Source organism: Urtica dioica, chromosome 8 (assembly GCF_054948205.1).
Source record: "Urtica dioica subsp. dioica isolate 48M chromosome 8, U.dioica_male_clone48M_v1_H2, whole genome shotgun sequence".
Classification (NCBI taxonomy): Eukaryota; Viridiplantae; Streptophyta; class Magnoliopsida; order Rosales; family Urticaceae; genus Urtica; species Urtica dioica.
The window spans coordinates 30,435,621-30,455,594 of NC_142763.1; the positions used below are offsets into that span (position 1 = coordinate 30,435,621).

The 19,974-nt window shown below is 35.0% G+C and overlaps 2 protein-coding genes across 2 annotated transcripts; both read right to left on the minus strand.

Moving 5' to 3' along the window:
* Positions 1 to 2,699: 2,699 nt before the first annotated feature.
* On the minus strand, positions 2,700 to 5,027 carry LOC149389114 (leucine-rich repeat protein 2-like). Its single transcript, XM_089623885.1, has 7 exons — positions 4,782 to 5,027; positions 4,529 to 4,661; positions 4,347 to 4,418; positions 3,836 to 3,979; positions 3,643 to 3,714; positions 3,479 to 3,550; positions 2,700 to 3,130 (listed from the first exon to the last, which is right to left on the minus strand). Exons 1-7 carry the CDS (start codon positions 4,861 to 4,863, stop codon positions 3,064 to 3,066), a joined length of 642 nt encoding a protein of 213 aa, XP_089480011.1. The 5' UTR covers positions 4,864 to 5,027; the 3' UTR covers positions 2,700 to 3,063.
* A 12,038-nt stretch (positions 5,028 to 17,065) lies between these two features.
* On the minus strand, positions 17,066 to 19,017 carry LOC149389115 (uncharacterized protein At2g23090-like). The gene is made up of 3 exons (XM_089621530.1): positions 18,797 to 19,017; positions 18,597 to 18,637; positions 17,066 to 17,346 (listed from the first exon to the last, which is right to left on the minus strand). The coding sequence occupies exons 1-3, from the start codon at positions 18,870 to 18,872 to the stop codon at positions 17,227 to 17,229; spliced, it is 237 nt and encodes a 78-aa protein (XP_089477656.1). The 5' UTR covers positions 18,873 to 19,017; the 3' UTR covers positions 17,066 to 17,226.
* Positions 19,018 to 19,974: the final 957 nt, after the last annotated feature.

Consider the following 19,974-nt stretch of genomic DNA (forward strand, 5'->3'; position numbering starts at 1 on the left):
CATCTTTGACATGCAAAGTATTTCTTGTTCAAAAATATATTTTCAATGTGATTTAAAAGTAAGAGAAACAAAATGAGATATATAGTTGAGAATAAAATAAAATTGAATATAAAAAAAGTAAAATAAGCATGAAGTTAATAATATTTTAAACCAAAATAATATATATTAGCAACTTGTCAAGTAAGAGGTCTTTTTTTGTAACTTTATATAGTAGGGAGTCTAGTTCATGAAATTTTTCTCAAAGTATTTAAGGATGATATATATATATAAAAAAGTTGGAGTAAAAATGATTTTTATACTTCAAACTTACTAGTTTGAAAAAATAGTCGATTTTATAGCTGATTAATAAATAAGTCACCAAGGAGCAGCACGCGGGTGCGTATGTGATTTTGAGGGTCGGCTTTGTTATTCGTTACAAGATGATCTTGTTTTCTTATTTTTTATGGTTTGATTTTTTGTTTGAAGTATTTATGCAATTAGCCAAATTTTATTTTTATTAAGAAAATAGCTCAAAAGCCCGAAGTTAGTTAAATTAACTATTCAGTTAATTAAATGAGAAATTACCTCATTTGCCACTAATTTCATAACATTTTCTCACTTTCCACCAAAAGACTAATTTGGCCAAAAATATGTCAACAATGTTGACATCTAATAGTGAAGTGCAAAAATAGATGTCAACATTGTTGACATAGATGGTGACATTTTGGGCCAAATTAGTCTTTTTTGTGGAAAGTGGGGAGATGTTATGAAATTGGTAGCAAATTGGGCAATTTCTCTAATTAAATTAACTAAGCATTTAATTTAATTAACTTCGGTATGATGAGCTATTTTCCTATTAAAGTAAAACTTGGGCTATTTTTTAAAAGAATGATGAGTTATTGGGTTACTGGCCTAATTGTCTTTATTTATTTATTAATAAGATCAAATCTATATTTGCCCTATAATTTGGGGTTGATCATTTCTTGATGCTGGGGTACTTGAACATATAGTTTGCTTTTATATCTATGTTATGATAGGAGCACTGCTACCTAGCAGCGCACTGACGCGACAAAGCACTCACATATATAGGGCTTACTTATCAAGTGGGATCCACTCACATTCATTTTTCTTTATGTTATATCTTTTTGAATATTGGGTTTGTCACCCTCTGATTTGTATTGGAAGATCGTTGGTTGATAACCACAAAGTCTGTCATATGTTTATGCGAAGGAAAATTGCCTCAACTAATAGCAATTTTGATAATTTGGACCAAAATAGTAACAACTATGTTTTTAGACAATTTAAGTAGTAACTGTAGACATGAATGTATACAGTTGTCATAAAATGTAAATTTACAAGTCTACAATTAACAATAATTGTAGATATATAAGTCTACGGTTACTAGTAAAAGTATCTAAAAATATAGTTGCTACTACTTTAGTCCAAAGTATCAAAGTTGCTATTAATTGAGGCAATTTCCCTTATTTGAATTGAAAATCTTGTTTACCTCACACTTTATTTTTTATGATCTATGGTTGACAACTTATTGGACCTTTAGTTGGGGTTTATTATTGTTTCTTAATTTATTTAAAATAAAGTCCCCTTAAAATCTTTGGTGAGAAAATCTAAAAAAATCTCGGATGAGGAAAAGTTACACCATCAACATCTCATTAAACTATGCGTAGGCTCAACCTCTCCAATACCACACAATCCAGTTCATGTGCCACCTACTAATAACACGATTACACACTTCGTAGACGCCGATACCTATTACTCTGATCAACCCTGAATATATGTAAATATATGCAATTACTTGGACTTCCTGTTGTGTGATTTTTTTTTTATGACCATTTCTCTTCCACCAATGAAGTTGTTCAATCAATGTGGAATTTCCTGCTCTCATTTTTGTTGTTTGTATTGGCTTAAACTTTAAATCAGTTAGCTTCGTCGGGTGGCAAGACTCGTTTCTATGAAGTGATCTACTCTGAGAAGGGAAAGATGGTTCAATGCCCAATAAACGTAAAAACTCTTCTATTTGAAGCTTGAAGGTTATTTTTGGCGCATGCCTCTCCTATTTATACCATCGATCTTGTCCTCTGAGCTCATCGATCCTAAATGAGCGAGACCGTTGAGAAAGAGACAATTGACTGGTCTTTGTCTCCGAGTTTTGAGTAGCTCATTGAATCGGCCTCCAGGTCACTCACCAAGATGCTCGCCTGAGTTGAACGACGACCGGCGAGCTCAGGTTCTTGGCGAGTCAACCTTGGGCAAGTCTTGCTCAGTTTGTCTAACTTGGCCGGACCTGGTCAAGCCTAGTCATATTAATCAAGTTGAATTTACATAGTTTCTTGATCGCCTCATTATTACTCCCTTGAACTTATTTGAACACCTTGAGTGAGAGACAGTATTTTGACTGAGGTCAAACACCTTATTCCCAATCAATTTTGTAGCTTGGTTCTATGTCAGAATTAATCAAGTCACTGCTAAGCTCAAGCGGGATTATTCTTGTCAAATTTCTAGCGACTACAGATGATAATGAGCACATTTTGGTCTGAAATTCAGTTTTGAATGCTAATTTGTGGGTTCTTCATTCTGAAGGAGAGAAATGGAGAACCAAGAAGAAAAGACCGCTTGTAATAACCCATTTTACATTGATGTAAAAGAAAATGAAAAAGTATAGGGCCAATATGTTAAAGCACGTAATGAATAAATACCAGCGGTACAAACAAATATGCCTAATGAAAGTTTATGAAAGAGAAAACTCAACCGAGAAACTTTAGCTTCAAATAATTTATAGTTGATTGAATAGTCTTTGAAGTTTTTATCTGGCATTTTACAACTACCACAAACACAAACAGCCATTTGAACTACAATTTCACTTTGATGCATTATATAAGTATATTACGAATATAGCTAATACTGCTAGACCATTACTATCCAGTTACAACTTACAACAATCAACCAATAGTTCCTTTTCTTTTGTTTTTTTTAATATCAAACAGAGTTACATTGCTTGCTTACTTACTTTCTGGTGCTTTTTAAGTGTTCTTTTTTTTTTTCCTTTTCTTTTTCTCTTCTTCAGATTTAGCATCCAAAGTCATAGGACACTAATCCTTTTAGCTCCGGTCCACTGAGTCTAGTGTTCTCGAAACTGAAACGCAAGGAAAAAAAAATGCATGGATCAGAACAGAGTTAATATTCAGATAAGTATTTTTTCTGCTAAAGAGTTAAAAGACTAAACCATAGGTTTAAGTTTGAATCATGGATTAATTTTGCACACAAAAACTTCTAAATTGTTTACCTGCCTCAAGCGTCTATTTCTAAGTTCTACAATGCTAAATAAGTTTTTGTCATGATCGTATTTAAGAGTAAATCTGAGGCAGGCAATCTTAGTTCTTTCTCTAAACAAACGATAGGCAAAAAAAATAGAGACCGCTGATGCGTAAAACTAAGAGTGATGCGTAAATAAGGAAATGAATTAATAAACAGATTTGAGTACCTCTCCATCGGGAAAGTAGTGAACGGTCCATCAACAGGAATCGTTCCACACAAATCGTTGTTAGACACATCGCTGCGAAAGAAGCCACATTTTTCATAAGATTACCATGTGACTCAAATCAATAAATTAATTTCCATTTCATAAAAAAAGTGGTTAGAACTTACAAGACTTTAAGGTTAGAGAGAGAAGTGAGCTCTCTTGGGATCGATCCCGTCAACTTGTTGTTGTTTAGCCGCCTGAAACCACGATTCATTCAACCATGTCAAAAGCCAAGCACACGAAGAAAAAACAAACCAAAAAAAAAAAAAAAAAAAAAATTGATTGAGATGGTTGAGGTGGGTTTTACGTTTTACTCACATAAATTTTAGTGACTTCAATTTGGCAAAAGATTTCGGGATCTTTCCTTCAAACTTGTTGTCATACAAATCCATGCCAATGAGGTTTTCCAACTTTCCAAGCTCTTTTGGTATTTTCCCACTTATCTCATTCTTATAAAGCTCCCTGTATACAGTCATGATTAAGAATGAGATAAGCAAATTGGTCCCATTTAAGACATCACATGATTTAGGACAAATCACATTTAAGGCATCAAATCATTGAGCTATTTGGTTGAGAATATCCAACAAAGCGTGGTTACTCCAAGCAAGTTTAGAAAGATGATTTAAGATCAAACAAATTTGAAAATTGAATATTCTATCTGAGTCGAGTAAAAAAATACATTTTTTTAACTGATCTACTCTTAAAGATAAAAGAATATGGTAATCAACTCTAAATTCAAATTACAACAGGGAAAAAAAAAACCCCTTAGTTAAACTCAAAACAATAGACCAAGAAATATGATAATAAAAAACGGGAGAGAGGGATATACAAGTACTGCAGATGCTTGAGCTCGCCAAGCTCAGGTCCCAAAGTCCCAGAAATGTTAGAATTTCCCAAATCCCTGAAATTTGAAAGAACAATATATAAATACAAAAAAAAGGCATGAACAGTCGGTAAAAACAAAATAAAAAAAAGAGGGTGATTAAGATAAGAAGAGAGAATCTTGCTTACAAACGAATGACATGATAATTGGAATCGCAAGTAACATGGAACCAAGTGCAAGGATTCACCAGAGTTGGGTCCCAGCTCTGCAACACGTTTGTGGGGTCTGAAAGTTTGCTTCTTAGCCCATGTAAAGCATTTCCTGCCATAATTATTCACAATATCAAATTACTAACAAAACAAAAATATTATTAGAAATCATGAATCAATTTCACGCAGTGCCAAAAGTACATGAATTGAATCAAAACGAGGGAGAAATTACCTTCAGAGTTTGTTGCGATGGAAGGAGCGAAATAGGAGAGAAGGAAGCAAAAGCATAAGGTCAGGACAGCAGAAGAAGCCATTGAAACACTTACAGAGAGAGAGAGAGACAGAGAGATTCAAGTAAGTACAGGAACAAAAAATGAGAGCTAGAAAGTGACAATGTTGTTATGTTGGGTTTAAAGTTCAGCGAGAGAGAGAGAGAGAGGAAGGCAGGAAGAAAAGTGATGAGGAATAGAAAAAGAAGAATTTCAAGCCAAAAAAAAAAAAAAAAAAGGATAGAAAAAGAAGAAGTCAATGGTCAAAGTCAAACAAAAACGGGCTGAGGTGTTTTGTGGTATTCAGAATTGTTATTTTGTGATTATTTCATAGGTAACTTTCTCTACGAGTGAAAATATGTATTCTCTGTCACTTGGCCCTCTATGACTATCCTCTCATTTTTTTTAGCCGCACAACGTATTCGAGTCACAAATCTCTTTATGAAAACGGTGATTGAAACTCAAAATTGTATCCATATTATCTTTTCTCGCGACAACATATTTTAATAATTCGATACACAAATTCAACTTAAAATAAATAAAATTTTGCAAAAAATGAAATTAACACACAGAGTTATAGTAGTTCACTTTTGATGCGAAAATTACGTCCACTTTACTACGGTAAATTCTCAACAAAAAACCCAAATCGAGAGAAAATATGTTTACAACTCTCTTGCGCTCTACAAAAAACATCGACGCATAAGGCATTTATATGGAACACATTAGGGCTAACGGACAAACTTGAAATTCCTAAAATACCTTCAACTAATAACCCTTACAATATAATTTTCGCCCAGGGAGCTCTGCTCCCTATGACCATTGGGAATGAGGTTTACCACCCATTTTTCAAACCTCATGTAAGGTCTTCAGTCGTCACATCGGCACCGATTAAGCTCCACGTCTCCAACAACTCTTATTATAAGCATTCTCCATACTTTCACATGATCAAACATCATCTCCAACCACACTACTCGAAAGCTGGGAAATATAATATCAAAATCATTCACCCGCACTGACTCTATGGAAACATCTTTGGAAACTCAAATTCGCTTGAAAAATCAAGTTGTTCCTTTGGAAGCTCGGCCATAAATGGTCTGACCTTGTGTGTTACTTTCCAGATTTTCCATCGAAACACGTCTGCACAATTCATATGGATGCGTTAGACGCCGACGCTTTTTTAAAAAATTGTTATCTCGATCACCTAGTGGATCCTCGAAACACCTTTGATTGCATAAAACTTCTCAACACCGCCACCAACAATCTCAACCCGAAAAACTTCAATTTTGTAGTTTTTTCTTGCTCACGGTGGGCTTAGTGAAACTAAATGTTGCGAAAAACTCACACACGCAAGCGCACGTGTCGCCCAAGTAATATAGTGTACTAAGAATACGGGTATCAAATCCCACGAGGTCTAAGTTTAATTAATAATTAAGTCAACTGGAACAAATTGAACTCAAAGGATTGGAGAAAGAAGGTTATCACAAAATTTTTGACAAGAAATTTAAACAAACTAAGCAATTAAAGGATGGTTTTACGGTTATGCGAAGGTAAGGACCATGGCTTCACTAGTCTATTCAATGGTTAGGATTTTTGGATATTTCGCACAATTTAAACACTCATACTTTACTAGTCACGTTCACAAACTTACACTAAATCTCTCTCGAGCATCTAGCAATCTAAACCTATGCCGGAATTTTATCTCTCAATATCAACTCCTAAAAATAAGGTAAGCATTGAACACAAGAACGTATAAACGCAACAACTTAGCTATCTCTAGCCTAGGAATGAATCACGGTAATTCAATTCACGCACACTAACAAGCTAAGCTTTCTCGAGCATCAAATTGAATTAAATATCACGAACGAGGTAGCTAATCACATTCAAGCATTAAGAGTAGAATTGAATTAAACAAAGCAATATAGAATGAATAAATACTTCAATTAAAGTGAATTTGAATCCATAACCATGTTCTAGACTAGCTACACTATAGTCCTTAAAGAGATTAGTTCATGGCGTAGCGGAGAACAAAATAGAAGAAGACAAATGAGAATTTTATGAAAATAAAGCCATAATAATTATCATAAATAAAAACGGGAGTTCAAGAGAATAAGAGAAAAGAATAAAAACTATGATTGTAGCATAGACGAGGATGAATGGCTCTCCACAAATCCCTATCTCTCCCAAACACAAATTCAAAAGCAAAAGCATAACTCCTATTAATCTAAGATGTGTTTTTATGAGACTCTAGGTCTGATTACATAAATTATCTGCTGATTTTTTGAGTTATATGGGTCAGTAAAACTAATTTTCGTTTCTCTCTGAGAAGCCTCACGTAGCGCGGAATGAGGATCGTGGCGCGGAGAAGGTAGTGCGCGGCGCTCAGAAGGCAGCTCGGTGCGTGCTTCAAAGAATTTGAGGAGTGCGCGTTCTGTGCCTGATGCTCAGAGATGAATGAAGACAATTCACGCAAACCGCGCGGCGCGCTGAAGGAAGTGCGTGTCGCGCAATAGCATTTTTGGTGACTTCATGGAATGCGCGTGTTGCTCGGAGACTTGCGAAACAAACCGCGTGGCACGCGCTTTCTAAAAACTTCACCATTTTGTCTCTCTTTCTCCGTTTTAACTTTCAATTACTTTGTTTTGTCGGAAAATGACTCCAAAGAGCTTATACAAGCTCTTGTATTCCTTCAAAACCTAAAAATCATCATATACACATTAAAACCATAAAAAATACTCGAGAACTTTCTAGATTCAAGCAGATAAATAAGAGTTTAGCACGTACGAAACGCACCTATCACTGAGTCTTACACGACCAACCTTGCATCCACCCCTTGCTCCTCCTCGATTTGACCGCTTACCTCCTCGGGGAGCTCAAAGCTAAGCCCAAGCTCAAGGCTTAAGCCCGCCCACCCACCCAAGCTCCCATCGACTAGACGCAACCACGACTCTCATATGCGTGGGCACTACAATTCAAACCCAAGACAATTAATGTGACTAGATGACGCGGACCTCCCAAGAGAGAGGTGAAAAACCATGAGATTGTTAGGAATTCTTGCCCACGAGAAGATACTTATGTAAATTCTCGTTCAAATTATTAATAAAATAAAGTTTGACATTTATTATCTATTTGAATTGAAAGCGTTATTTCTTATTTAATGAGATTTATTAAACATTCATTATTCCATAGCCTCCGTATCTAACTGAGTCACGTGCTGGGCACCTGAGTTCGGGCGGTGTGCTAAAACATGGTCGATGACTGATATACGCCTGAAAAACTATATCTAAAGTCATATATGTGGAACACATGGGTGAAGGCTGATCACTATGTGGGAGCATTCTACACTTGCGGTAAGTGTACGACCCGGACAGGTCTTGGTATAGATGTGTCGTTTAAGGACCGTTACGACACACTAACCAAGGCCACTATGATGGTCACAGTGAGACTTGATCTAAATCCTGAAGTGATCATGGACACTGGGTTATGTTACTGAGCTATTTGACTCATTCTCTAAAAGGCTATTCATGCTAATCACAGCTTATGTCTTGAGAGTTTTCTCAGAGCATAATTCGAGTGGGAAATGATTTACAGATACGGAATCCAGCCTTCCTGAAAGAAGGTTAATGTTCTCTCACCTAAGGGTTGATTTCAGAACCGATAGATTGCGCGCACTTTCGAAGTAAGTAACGTTCGAAAGAATCTTTCGCTGGGGAAGCAACAATGCTTAGGGCTGATATGTATCAAGAGAAGTATAACGGAATAAATTGACTTCTCTCGACACGGGTTGAACCTGGAGGATCTTGATCACGAACTGACTATATCAGCGGACACTCGTCGCGATGAGTAAATATAATTATAGTATAAAGGAGAGTTCAGTCTTGGCTTACAAAGTGGAGTATTTGACCAAGATTAGACGAATCGATGAAAAAGGGAAATGACTATTTCGTCTTTTTCATCGGATTTGTTAAGCTTCTATTACTAGGTCCATAGTCCCCGATTCGGCTCTGATAAAGGCGGATAAGAACTTTCGTATAATAATGTTTATCATTATTCATCTCACTTGCTGTAATTGTGATTGACAACATTAATTCTGGAAAACGGGTATTCGCAGAATTAAATAAATATTTATGGTAGAATTGTTTATTTATTGTTTGATCAAGTAAATAAACAATTATTAATTATTTGTTTATTGTTGGACCAAGTAAATAAATAATTAATTGGGTTTTAAGCAATTGAGCCTTGCACAAAATATGAAAATCGGATTTGGGAATTTTTGGCAATAGGGTTTGCGCAAATCCCCCCTTGGCCGTGTGTCTAAAATTCAAAATTTATAATATTGGTATTTACCAATATTTTCTCTTTAGTTGTTTAAATAAAGGAGAGAAAAAAATATAAGATATTGTCCTATATTTTCTCCTTATTTAAAGGAAAGTATTTATGAGAATATTTAGGAGAATAATATATTCTCCTTTGTTATCTCACTAAATAAATTATTCTCTATTTAAATAAAAAAATAATATTCCATAGATATTGATCTGATGGATGAGAGAAAAAGTAGGATTCACTTGTTGAGATCCAATGGCCTAGATTAAATCCTCTAGTGTGAACACAATAAAAGGAAATAAAATATTCTGGAAGATTCCATGAATATCTCATTTTACTACTATAAATAGGGGTTCATGAGAAAGCAAAAATAAGCAATTATTTTAAGCAATTTTTGAGAGAAATTTCGTGCAACCTAGCCCTCCCTTGGCCGTGCACTTCTGCTTCTCTTCCCCTCGGAAATTCGTTTCCATTCTTAGTAAAATAAGAGAGAGATCTCGAAACACATAGTTTCGTGATCTAGTGAGATAAAGACTGTGCCCACTCATCTTTTTTATTCGTCTCGGAGATACGTTTCGGAAGACTAAGGTGTCATCACATCGAGTCCTTGAAGTAGAGTCTCTTATTTGATCGTGTGGAGGCTTGTACGTTCAAGACGAAGACGGATTGTGAAAGCTTTCAGTTCGTGAACCGAAAATCAATGTAAGTACTTGTTTACTCTTGTTTCGGTTGCTTGACTTATATGATCTCTTATAATTTTTAATTAACGTAAATCTAGATCTTGTCATATAATCATTGAATTAATTAGCTCATGATTAGCGTAATTAATTACTTTTCCGCATTTATATGGTTATATGGGGGAATCATCCCCGACAGAGATCAATCAACACAATTTGACGTTATTTTCATTTAACTTTTTTTTAATAAGCGGACTTGTGTAACCTCTCAGACGCTTCCATTTACTTGTGGGGTGTGTTTATTTTCCTTTACCTGGAGGTTTTTTTTTTACTATTTAATTAGTAGTGGTTATGTTTTCTTTGTAGTCAATTCTTGACATCATGTCAATGGATTGTACGGTTGCCTTTTCTTCTCCTTAGGACAAATGTAACTTCTATATATATAGAGGTTTGTAAGCTCTTGTTTGGGGCATAATTATAATAGATAAAGAAAAAAAGGTGTTTGTGTGTTTAAAGAAGATTCTCTTAGCTTTAAAACTTATCAAGAATTTGTGTTTAAAATTATGGTGGCGTTCTTCTTATTCATCAATGACGATTCAGCAACCCATCATGAGATCATTCGATCCATCCCAATTAAAAGGTTTCAAGCACAAATTTTTTGTATATATCTGAACCTTTCGATAGACAATCCGCTCAGATTTGAACTCCAAAAAATTCCTCCGACGAGTTTGTATCACTGGATGTTCTACATCTCTCTTGCCCAAACTATTATTAAAGTCACTGCTATTCTCAACGGGGATGTGGAATGACATAGTATAACCAGATCCATGGCTAAGTCCATAACAAACAGGCAAGAAAAACTCTTGGAGCGTCTCAAAGTAAAACAGATGGGGTTTTTATTTTTATTTATTTAGATCTCTAACATAAATTTGGATTATGATAATCTTCAATATATAAATGAAAGTTGCAATTTTGTTTAGGAAATGAAAGTGGTAGCTTTGATCACAAATACACCACTATAGGATTGATTTGAAACATTCAAATTGAAAAATGGTGAATGTTTCAATTTTTAGCGAAACTGTATATGGTTTATAATATTAATTGCAACATACGTGTATAAAATTTAGCCACTTTATAATAATGACGTGTCAAAAATTGGCTACTCTTAGATGCTCTGAGCCTCTGAGTAGTACTACTATTGAGTTGAGTGATCAATTGTCATATTGGTATGTCTCAGATTTCAGAAATAAAACAGTGACCCACCAATGGCATATAACAGGTGAAAATATATATAAAGAGAGCACACTGTTGCTGTGAGTGAAGTGACCAGACACTAAACTTCATTCATGATTTTCTATTTCTTTTTTCTCTGGAATTTTTGGTGTTTATGCACTAATGGGTAATGTTACTGGATTTCAATGGGATCGCTTTGACTACTAGTAACTATTGTACAAAAGATTGAGGTCGACAATAACGTTAATGATGTCTTTGTTGGAAATTATATAACTGAAGAGGTCAATTGTCTAAAATTAAAGTATAAGCTGCAACATCACAGAGCAAATTTCTTTTAGAAGATGAAGATATAATACAGGCTATCCTGTTTACATTCATTTGTAAAGCTTTCAATACTAACCTATTAGAATTCAACATATTTTTTTTGGTGAAAATTGAACTCAACATCTTTAAATGAGCATCATCACAAAGCAATTCTATCCAGTTTGCATTCGTTTGTAATTTTATTTTCCCTGTACAACGAGCATTTATGTACAAATGTAATTTTATTTAAGCTGTTTCCATCTTTCAAAAGAAAAAAAAAAAAACATACGAAGCTGTTTCCATTTTTGCCGCGTGAGCGGCGTAATAGAGGGAATAGTGGTCCCACTTTGGGTGTGGAATTCAGGTAGAGAAAGAGACCACAGAGTCTAAAAACTAAAACAATAATTAATATTGGCTTGCTTATTATATTTTGGTGTTTGACCTGATATAAATGTTTTTTAAATAGTCAAATGCTTTTTAACTTTTAAACTAAAATACAAAACATGTAGATAGGTTTTTTTTTTATTATTTTTTATTTTTTTTAAGGAGAGTTTTGCTGTTAGTGAAAATTGAACTTACGATCTACACTTTGGAAGTGATGTGAAATTATCAACTAAGCTCGATCCAAGGCCAAACCAAGTAATCGCGTTAGAGCCTAGGTGCCTTGAACTCAGAATTCCGAGTTCACTTACAATGGTGAAGTGTCCTTTATGTCCTTCGAGGTAGCCTGAAAATAAGAAGAGAGAAACCACGTTCAAAGGGACACAAATTAGTTGTCTCTGATTACCTCTCCGACGCTCAACATTAATGGGATTGAAGTGGAAAATAGAGGGTCTTGTAGAGTTTTAGTGTTTAGAGAGCAAATTCGAGTGAAATGAGCTTCCACGGTATTTCAGCAGCGTTTCGGTACTAAAAAAATGTATTGTCTTTCTCTCGGGTCGAGAATTGTATTTATGGACGTGGGAAGGCGTGTCTTGGAGCCGTTTAGAGCTCAAATTCGCGTGAAATAGCCGCACGGACAAGGACCGATCAGCCAAGTAAGCAAGCCAGTCGGCTAGTCGCACGTGGGAGGGGGCCGGCCGGCCCAGTCATCCACGGGAGATGGCCAATCGGCTAGTCGGCCATGGGAGAGGGTCGGTCGGTCCAGTCGTCCATGGGAGATGGCCTATCGGCCATGGGAAAAGACCGATCGTCCACGGGAGATGGGCGATCGGCCAAGAGAGCACGTCGGTCGGCCCGATCGGCCTGGCGGACGACCAAACCAAAGGGGCCACACCGCTGGACTGTGGGCCAGCGGCCGGCCGGCTTGAGCTGTTGGGGATGATTCTCCCATATAACCATATTAATGCGGAAAAGTAATTAATTACGCTAATCATGAGTTAATTAATTCATTGATTATATGACAAGATATAGATTTACGTTAATTAATTTTATACGAGAGCATATATGTCAAACAACCGATTTAAGAGTAAACGAATACTTACATTGATTTTCGGTTCAGCTACAGAACGCTCCTAAACCAATCGCGTACTCCTTGCATCGTCTTGATGAATGACTCGAGGATGACACCTTAGTCTTCCGAAACGTAATCTCCGAGACAAATAAGAAAGATGAGTGGACACAGTCTTTATCTCACTAGATCACGAAACTAGGTGTTTCGAGATCTCGCTCTTATTTTACTAAGAATGGAAACGAATTTCCGAGGGGAAGGAGAGGCAGAAGTGCACGGCCAAGGGAGGCTAGAATGCACGAATTTTTCACAAATTAATTGCTTAATTTTGCCTTCCTATGAACCCCTATTTATAGTAGTAAAATGAGATATTCATGGAACCTTCCATAATATATTATTTCTTTTTATTGTGTTCACACCAAGGTTTTAAATCCCGGGGGAACCGGACGGGAATCGAACCGGTCCGGTTCCCCCTTTTTTGAGCTCCCCGGCACCGGAACCACCAAAACCGGAAGTTTCCGGTGGTTCCGGGGGAACCGGACCGGGATCCGGGTAGGAACCCGGTTCCCACTTCCCGATCCGGGTCAGCGCGGCTCAGAGAAACCAAGTGAGGGAGCAGTGGCGGCGGATGGTCGCGCGAACTAGCGGAGGCGCGCACGCGCGGGGTCTAGCGCTCGGTGCTCGACACAGGAGATAGGAGCTCGCCCGATCGGGGTCTCGACGCTCGGTGCCCGCGCGGCTGGGGCGCTCGGTGCTCGCGCGGGTGGGCTCTCGGCGCTCGCGCATGAGAGGAGAAGAGAGGGAGCGGTTGGGGCGAATTTTTTTTTTCTCTGTGTTATCCTCTGCAGGTCGCGCGGGTGAAGAGAAGGAGAAGAGAAGAAGAAAAGAAAAGAAGAAGAAAGAAAAGAAAGAGAAAGAAAGGGTGAGGTGGCCGAGAGAGAAGGAAGGAGAGAAAAAGAGATCCACGTGGCAATCCCTCACTAAGCCACACAGGGGACAAATGCTCCACTCCACAACTGACACGTTTCTCACAAAACGACCCCCTTATACTCTTTTCTTTCAATCTCGTCCTTCAAAACGTTGCACATAAGTCCTTTTAAAATAAAATCTCACAATCTTGTCCTTAATTGATTAAAAATAATCTTGAAAAATAACCGAGAAAATTATTATTATTTCCCGTTATCATGAATATATTTAAGGGATCTCGGAATTTATTTTAACTCTCGAGATTTTTAAACTTACTTTTTGTTGTATTTGTAATTTGGTATTGTGTTGAAACATTCTACACTATTTTTAGTTTTATGAATTTTATCCTACGTACTTTGTTTGTATATTTCTTTTCTGAATTCCCCTCGGTAAATACGGTATTTGACGGTATTCCTCTACGGTAACGGTAAGTTCAACGGTACCGGTTTCCTTTTTTATTCCTGCTTCCCCCGGTATTCCTTTACGGTACGGGGGGTTAACAGTAAATTCGAAAGCTCGGAACGGTAACGGTATTTCGATCCTTGGTTCACACTAGAGGATTTAATCTAGGCCCTTGGATCTCAACAAGTGAATCCTACTTTTTCTCTCATCCATCAGATCAATATCTATGAGATATTATTCTCTATTTAAATAGAGAATATTTTATTTAGTGAGATAATAAATGAGAATATATTATTTTCCTTTAAATATATTCTCATATATTCTCCTAAATACTTCCCTTTAAATAAGGAGAGAATAAAAGACAATATCTTATATTATTCTCTCTCCTTTATTTAAACAACTAAAGAGAAAATATTGGTAAATACCAATTTGAAATTTTCGAACTTGATGGCACACGGCCAAGGTGATTTGTGCAACTCCCTAGTGCCAAAACCCTAATTCGACTTTTCCATGTGTGCAAGGCCCAATTGCTTAAAACTCAAGTAATCATTTATTTACTTGGTCCAACAATAAACAAATAATTAATAATTGTTTATTTACTTGATCAAACAATAAATAAACAATTCTACCATAAATATTTATTTAATTCTGCGAATATCCGTTTTCCAGAATTAATGCTGTCAATCATAATTACTGCAAGTGAGATGAATAATGATAAACATTATTATACGAAAGTTCTTATCCGCCTTTATCAGAGCCGAATCGGGGACTATGGACCTAGTAATAGAAGCTTAACAAATCCGATGAAAAAGACGAAATAGTCATTTCCCTTTTTCATCGATTCGTCTAATCTTGGTCAAATACTCCACTTTGTAAGCCAAGACTGAACTCTCCTTTATACTAGAATTATATTTACTCATCGTGACGAGTGTCCACTGATATAGTCAGTTCGTGATCAAGATCCTCCAGGTTCAACCCATGTCGAGAGAAGTCAATTTATTCCGTTATACTTCCCTTGATACATATCAGCCCTAAGCATTGTTGCTTCCCTAGCGAAAGATTCTTTCGAACGTTACTTACTTCGAAAGTGCGCGCAATCTATCGGTTCTGGAATCAACCCTTAGGTGAGAGAACATTAACCTTCTTTCAGGAAGGCTGGATTCCGTATCTGTAAATCATTTCCCACTCGAATTATGCTATGAGAAGACTCCCAAGACATAAGTTGTGATTAGCATGATTAGCCTTTTAGCGAATGAGTCAAAGAGCTCAGTAACATAACCCAGTGTCCATGATCACTTCAGGATTTAGATCAAGTTTCACTGTGACCATCATAGTGGCATCGGTTAGTGTGTCGTAACGGTCCTTAAACGACACATCTACACCAAGACCTGTCCAAGTCGTACACTTACCACAAGTGTAGAATGCTTCCACATAGTGATCAATGAGAATTTTCATAAGTATCTTCTCGTGGGCAAGAATTCCTAACATGAGCATGGTCCGGACGTGTCTGGTCCATCTTAGCGATTTCAGACAGGGGTTTGTTGCTTGTGGGTTCGGTTGAGTCTGGATTGGTCGATTTCTGATGAACTATTGTGGTTGTTTTTAGAGGCTCACTGATTTTAAAATCTTCTGATTATAAAAATTGGCTTTAATTTGTTTACATTTTTTTCTTCACTGATTTTTCGCATTTTTGTTTTTAATTCTAATTATTTTTACTTTATTTTATTTTAGAATTACAAAAATAATAATTTATGTCTTACAAATTTACGCACTTTCATATATTATTAGAAGACTTTAAAATATGTTATAATAACTATCAATTAGATTACTTATAAATACATGTAGTTTTTCATTTTATTAATTCTATCAAACACTAAATCTGTTTGATAAATTAATTAATAAAAATTATTAGATAGATCAAACATTTATAGAAGCAATTTTTTCCTTTTTTTTTTTTGGAGAAGTGACACTATTAGTTAAGATTACATTATATATTAACAATGCAAAACATATTTGATATTATTGGCTAAAATTACATAATTTAAGATAAATTTTAAGGGGCATGCATTTCTGCAGCCCATGAAACTTGAAACTAAAGATCTCTCAGTCAATGTATCGAAATTACAACTAGACCAAATCTACCACACAAGACACATTTTTTTAAGAGCACAATATATCCAAACTAGCACATTATACCGCAAATAAATTTGGATTTTTATGATTTTGTTTTTAGATTTTAAATTTAATCAATTTCCAAGCATATACTGAATCCTCAATAGTCATTCTGTCGGTGTATTTCTTTGCATAATTATTTGTATTTGAAAATAGGGTAATGTTGCTAAATAGCCAATTTAAAGTTATGAATTTGCAAAATAGCCAAGATTTATCTTAATTGAGTGAAATAGCCAAAATGTGCAATAAGTTGGTTTAAAAAAATTTTAAACCCAAGATTAATTTTTTTGAAAGCGATAAATTGCTTATAATAGTCGTCAAAAAATTTAATCTTGACTATAAAAAAAATATTGAAAATGTAAATTTGATTGTTTTGCTGAAAAGTTAAAACTTTGACTATTTTTCTAATCAATAAGTTTTAAATGGCTATTTTGTACTATTTTTTTCTTGAAAATAATTAAATCAAATTTAATAGTTGGGATTCAAGTATTCAACATTCACCGTACTTCTGTCTTCAAAACTTATTGAGCTTGGTTCTTAAACCGTTTCGTCATCATCATTTATTTCAATAACGTGTCACGCCAAACCCATGTCTTTCATCAATTGATTTATTTAACATAAATTTTTTTTAGGTGAAACTTAAACTGAAAACTCCTTTTTGGCTGGCCATAAAATCCGCAGAGAAAAAAGCATTTGTGAAAAAGAAGAAGGGAAGAAACAGCAATCAGCAGAAGAGTAAAAATTAAGCAATAGCACAAAACACAATGTTCTTTTTTTTTGTTCTCTTTCTTTCATAAAGGCATTCATAGCCTATCAAGGCAAACACACACACACACACAAATACAAACAATGACACAATGTTTGATAGCAAGTGAAGTGGGTTTCTTATTTTTTGAGATGAGGAAAGCAAGTAAGCACATCAGCTTTGGGATGTTTGGCCTCGGCGTGTTCACGGCATTTGATCTCCGTCGTTGTGCATATAAATGTCTGCATACACACCTTGCACTAAAACCCCACACACAATACACAATCATTGTCAGCTTTCATAAGGGAAGCTTGTTGCACAAGCATCGGAGGGCTTCTCTAATCCGATTAAGAAAAAACTAGAATGCCGTTTGGTTTAATATTCTAAATTTGTTTTTTTATTATTTAAATTTTGTTTTCTGATTCTAATTTTAAATTTAAAATACAGATTTAGAACTACGTTTCAAAATATTTTAAAATGTTGTTTGGTTATGTTTTACATTCAATTGTTTAAGAGTTTAATTTAAAATATAAGTGAGATAAAATCGAACACATTTTTTCATTGTTTTCTGTTTTCTAAACAAATTTCAAAGAAAAAAAAAACATGATTCTAAATTTGTTTTCTAAGTACTATAACCAAACATGTTTTCTAAAAGTGTTTTCTAAAATTTAGAATTAGAAAACAGAAAACAAATTTGGAAAAATAAACCAAAACGGCCCCGGCTTATGAAAAGGCTCAAAACACCACCCATAGAGCTGAAGAACTAAAAACAGACCAAAAAGCTTCATAGTTACGTAAATCGAAAGCAGACGAACGATTATTTAATAAAAAAAACCGCATTGATGTAAACGTTACGACCTCGGATTCATGGTTTTGGACTTACAAATGGCAATAATTTTAAGCTGGGGAGGAATAAAGAAGCCATATACATAGCAAACACTTGATGCCTTAATGAACACCAAGAGGCCCACAAAAAAGAAATTATAACATCATCATAAAAAAAAGGTTCATTAAGTAAATAACCACATTTATAGTTTGACATTGTTAAATAGCCAACGTTTCGTAAATCACATCCATGTATTTACATATGTAAATTGACATAAATACTTCCCCTTTTTATTTTAATGAAAGAGTAAACCAGACATACAATATCATCATTATGACTATTTACTTAAGATTTACGAAACGTTAGTTATATAGCAATTTCAAATGTTTTAATTGGTTAATTACCTAATTTTTTTGTAAAAAAAAATGGTCTATTACTAGTGAGAATGAAAGTGTATTTTTTGATTGACTGAAAAAAGGGGTTCAACCCAAATGTTATATACAGCCAATCTTGTTTGCTTTATGGGTTGAACTTGATCAGAATTCAGATAATCAAGTATCATAACTTTAACAAAATTAGTAAACAGATAGATACTGATCATCATGTGGTGGTGTATGTATACATATAGAAATAATAAAAATCAATTCCTATGCAAATAAAATAATCAGATAGAGAGAGGATTACCTGGATGGTCATCGCCTTCTTGTTAGAATCAAGCTGGCTTCCTAACAAAAATAAATATAAGAATTCTTAAAACCCAAAACAAGAACGAAATGAGAAACCAGATCACAGTACCTACTATAACTCCTTCAGTCAAAAACAAAAAAGAGTAAAAGAAATCTAAGCAAAAAAGAAAAAGCACAAAGCTTTATGAAGAGGATTACCTTTAGAAGCAGCTTTTTGCTTCTCCAAGTTCTTATCACGAGCCATCTTGGACTTCTGTGCATTACCACCTCCCATGGCTGTAATGATCGGTCTCGATATTTTTTTTCCTCCCTTTTGCTTTAAAGGACCTTTTTTTTTTTTGAGGGATTTGCTTTAAGAGACCTAGCAACAGAGGGCTTGAGTTAATTCAATAATGTCTTAACTCTCAAGGAGAAGAGAAGGTACTAGAAGCAATTTAATAAAAATATATCCAAAGTCTAAATTGCTGAACCCTTTGTCTTTTATTTAGAGATTAACTTGAACTGACAAAATATATTTGTCATTTTCCATATTTTGTTATCTTCGTCGTTTTTTGAAATTTATGGATAAATCTTAAAAAAAAAAAGTTTGAATAATTTCTATGTATGTTTGATAGGAAAGAAAGTTTAAGAGTTATGTTTTAAAAAAATTAATTTCTTTTCATGATTTTTTTTTTTCCATGAATTCTCTTTTTTATAATTTCTCCAAATTTCTTATTTAGCATTCATCTTTCCTATCAAACAATTAAAACTGTCCCATCAATAAAAAAATCAATTCATTTTTCTCTTCTACCAAACAAAACCTATTAGAGCATCTTTAATGATTTCTTGCTTGAGAATTGTAGGGATTTGCTTGCAAATATCAAAAATGTTTAGCTAGTTGCTTAACCATTGTTTTGCATATTGGCTATTGATTTAGCTAAGCAAATCTAAGCAAATTGGCTAATTTAAGCTAGTTGCTTAACTATTTAGCTCTAGAAAATCTATGTGGCAAAAATACTATTTAGCTAAGCAATAGCCTAAACTAAACCATTAAAGATGCTCTTACAGAGTTGAAGATTGCTCTTAAAAAAACATATAATTTCAAGATTTCTTTTTCAGCCGAACTCGTCGTCTTTGTCTACTTGACTGCCTGTCTCGCTCTGATGGTGATTTTTTTTTTTTTTTTTTTTTTCAGATATACGATTTCATCGCCACGACTGTGGGTGTGAGCCAAGGGCCACTAAGTGGACAACATATTTTGGAGGATTTTACTTCTGGTGTTTTTTTTAGATGTATTTTGTTTTAGTGTAGATTTTAGTTGTGATCACATTTGTATTGTGTTTGTCATGGTCTGAAGATGGAATTTTGTGTATATAGATATTTAAACTGACTGTGCA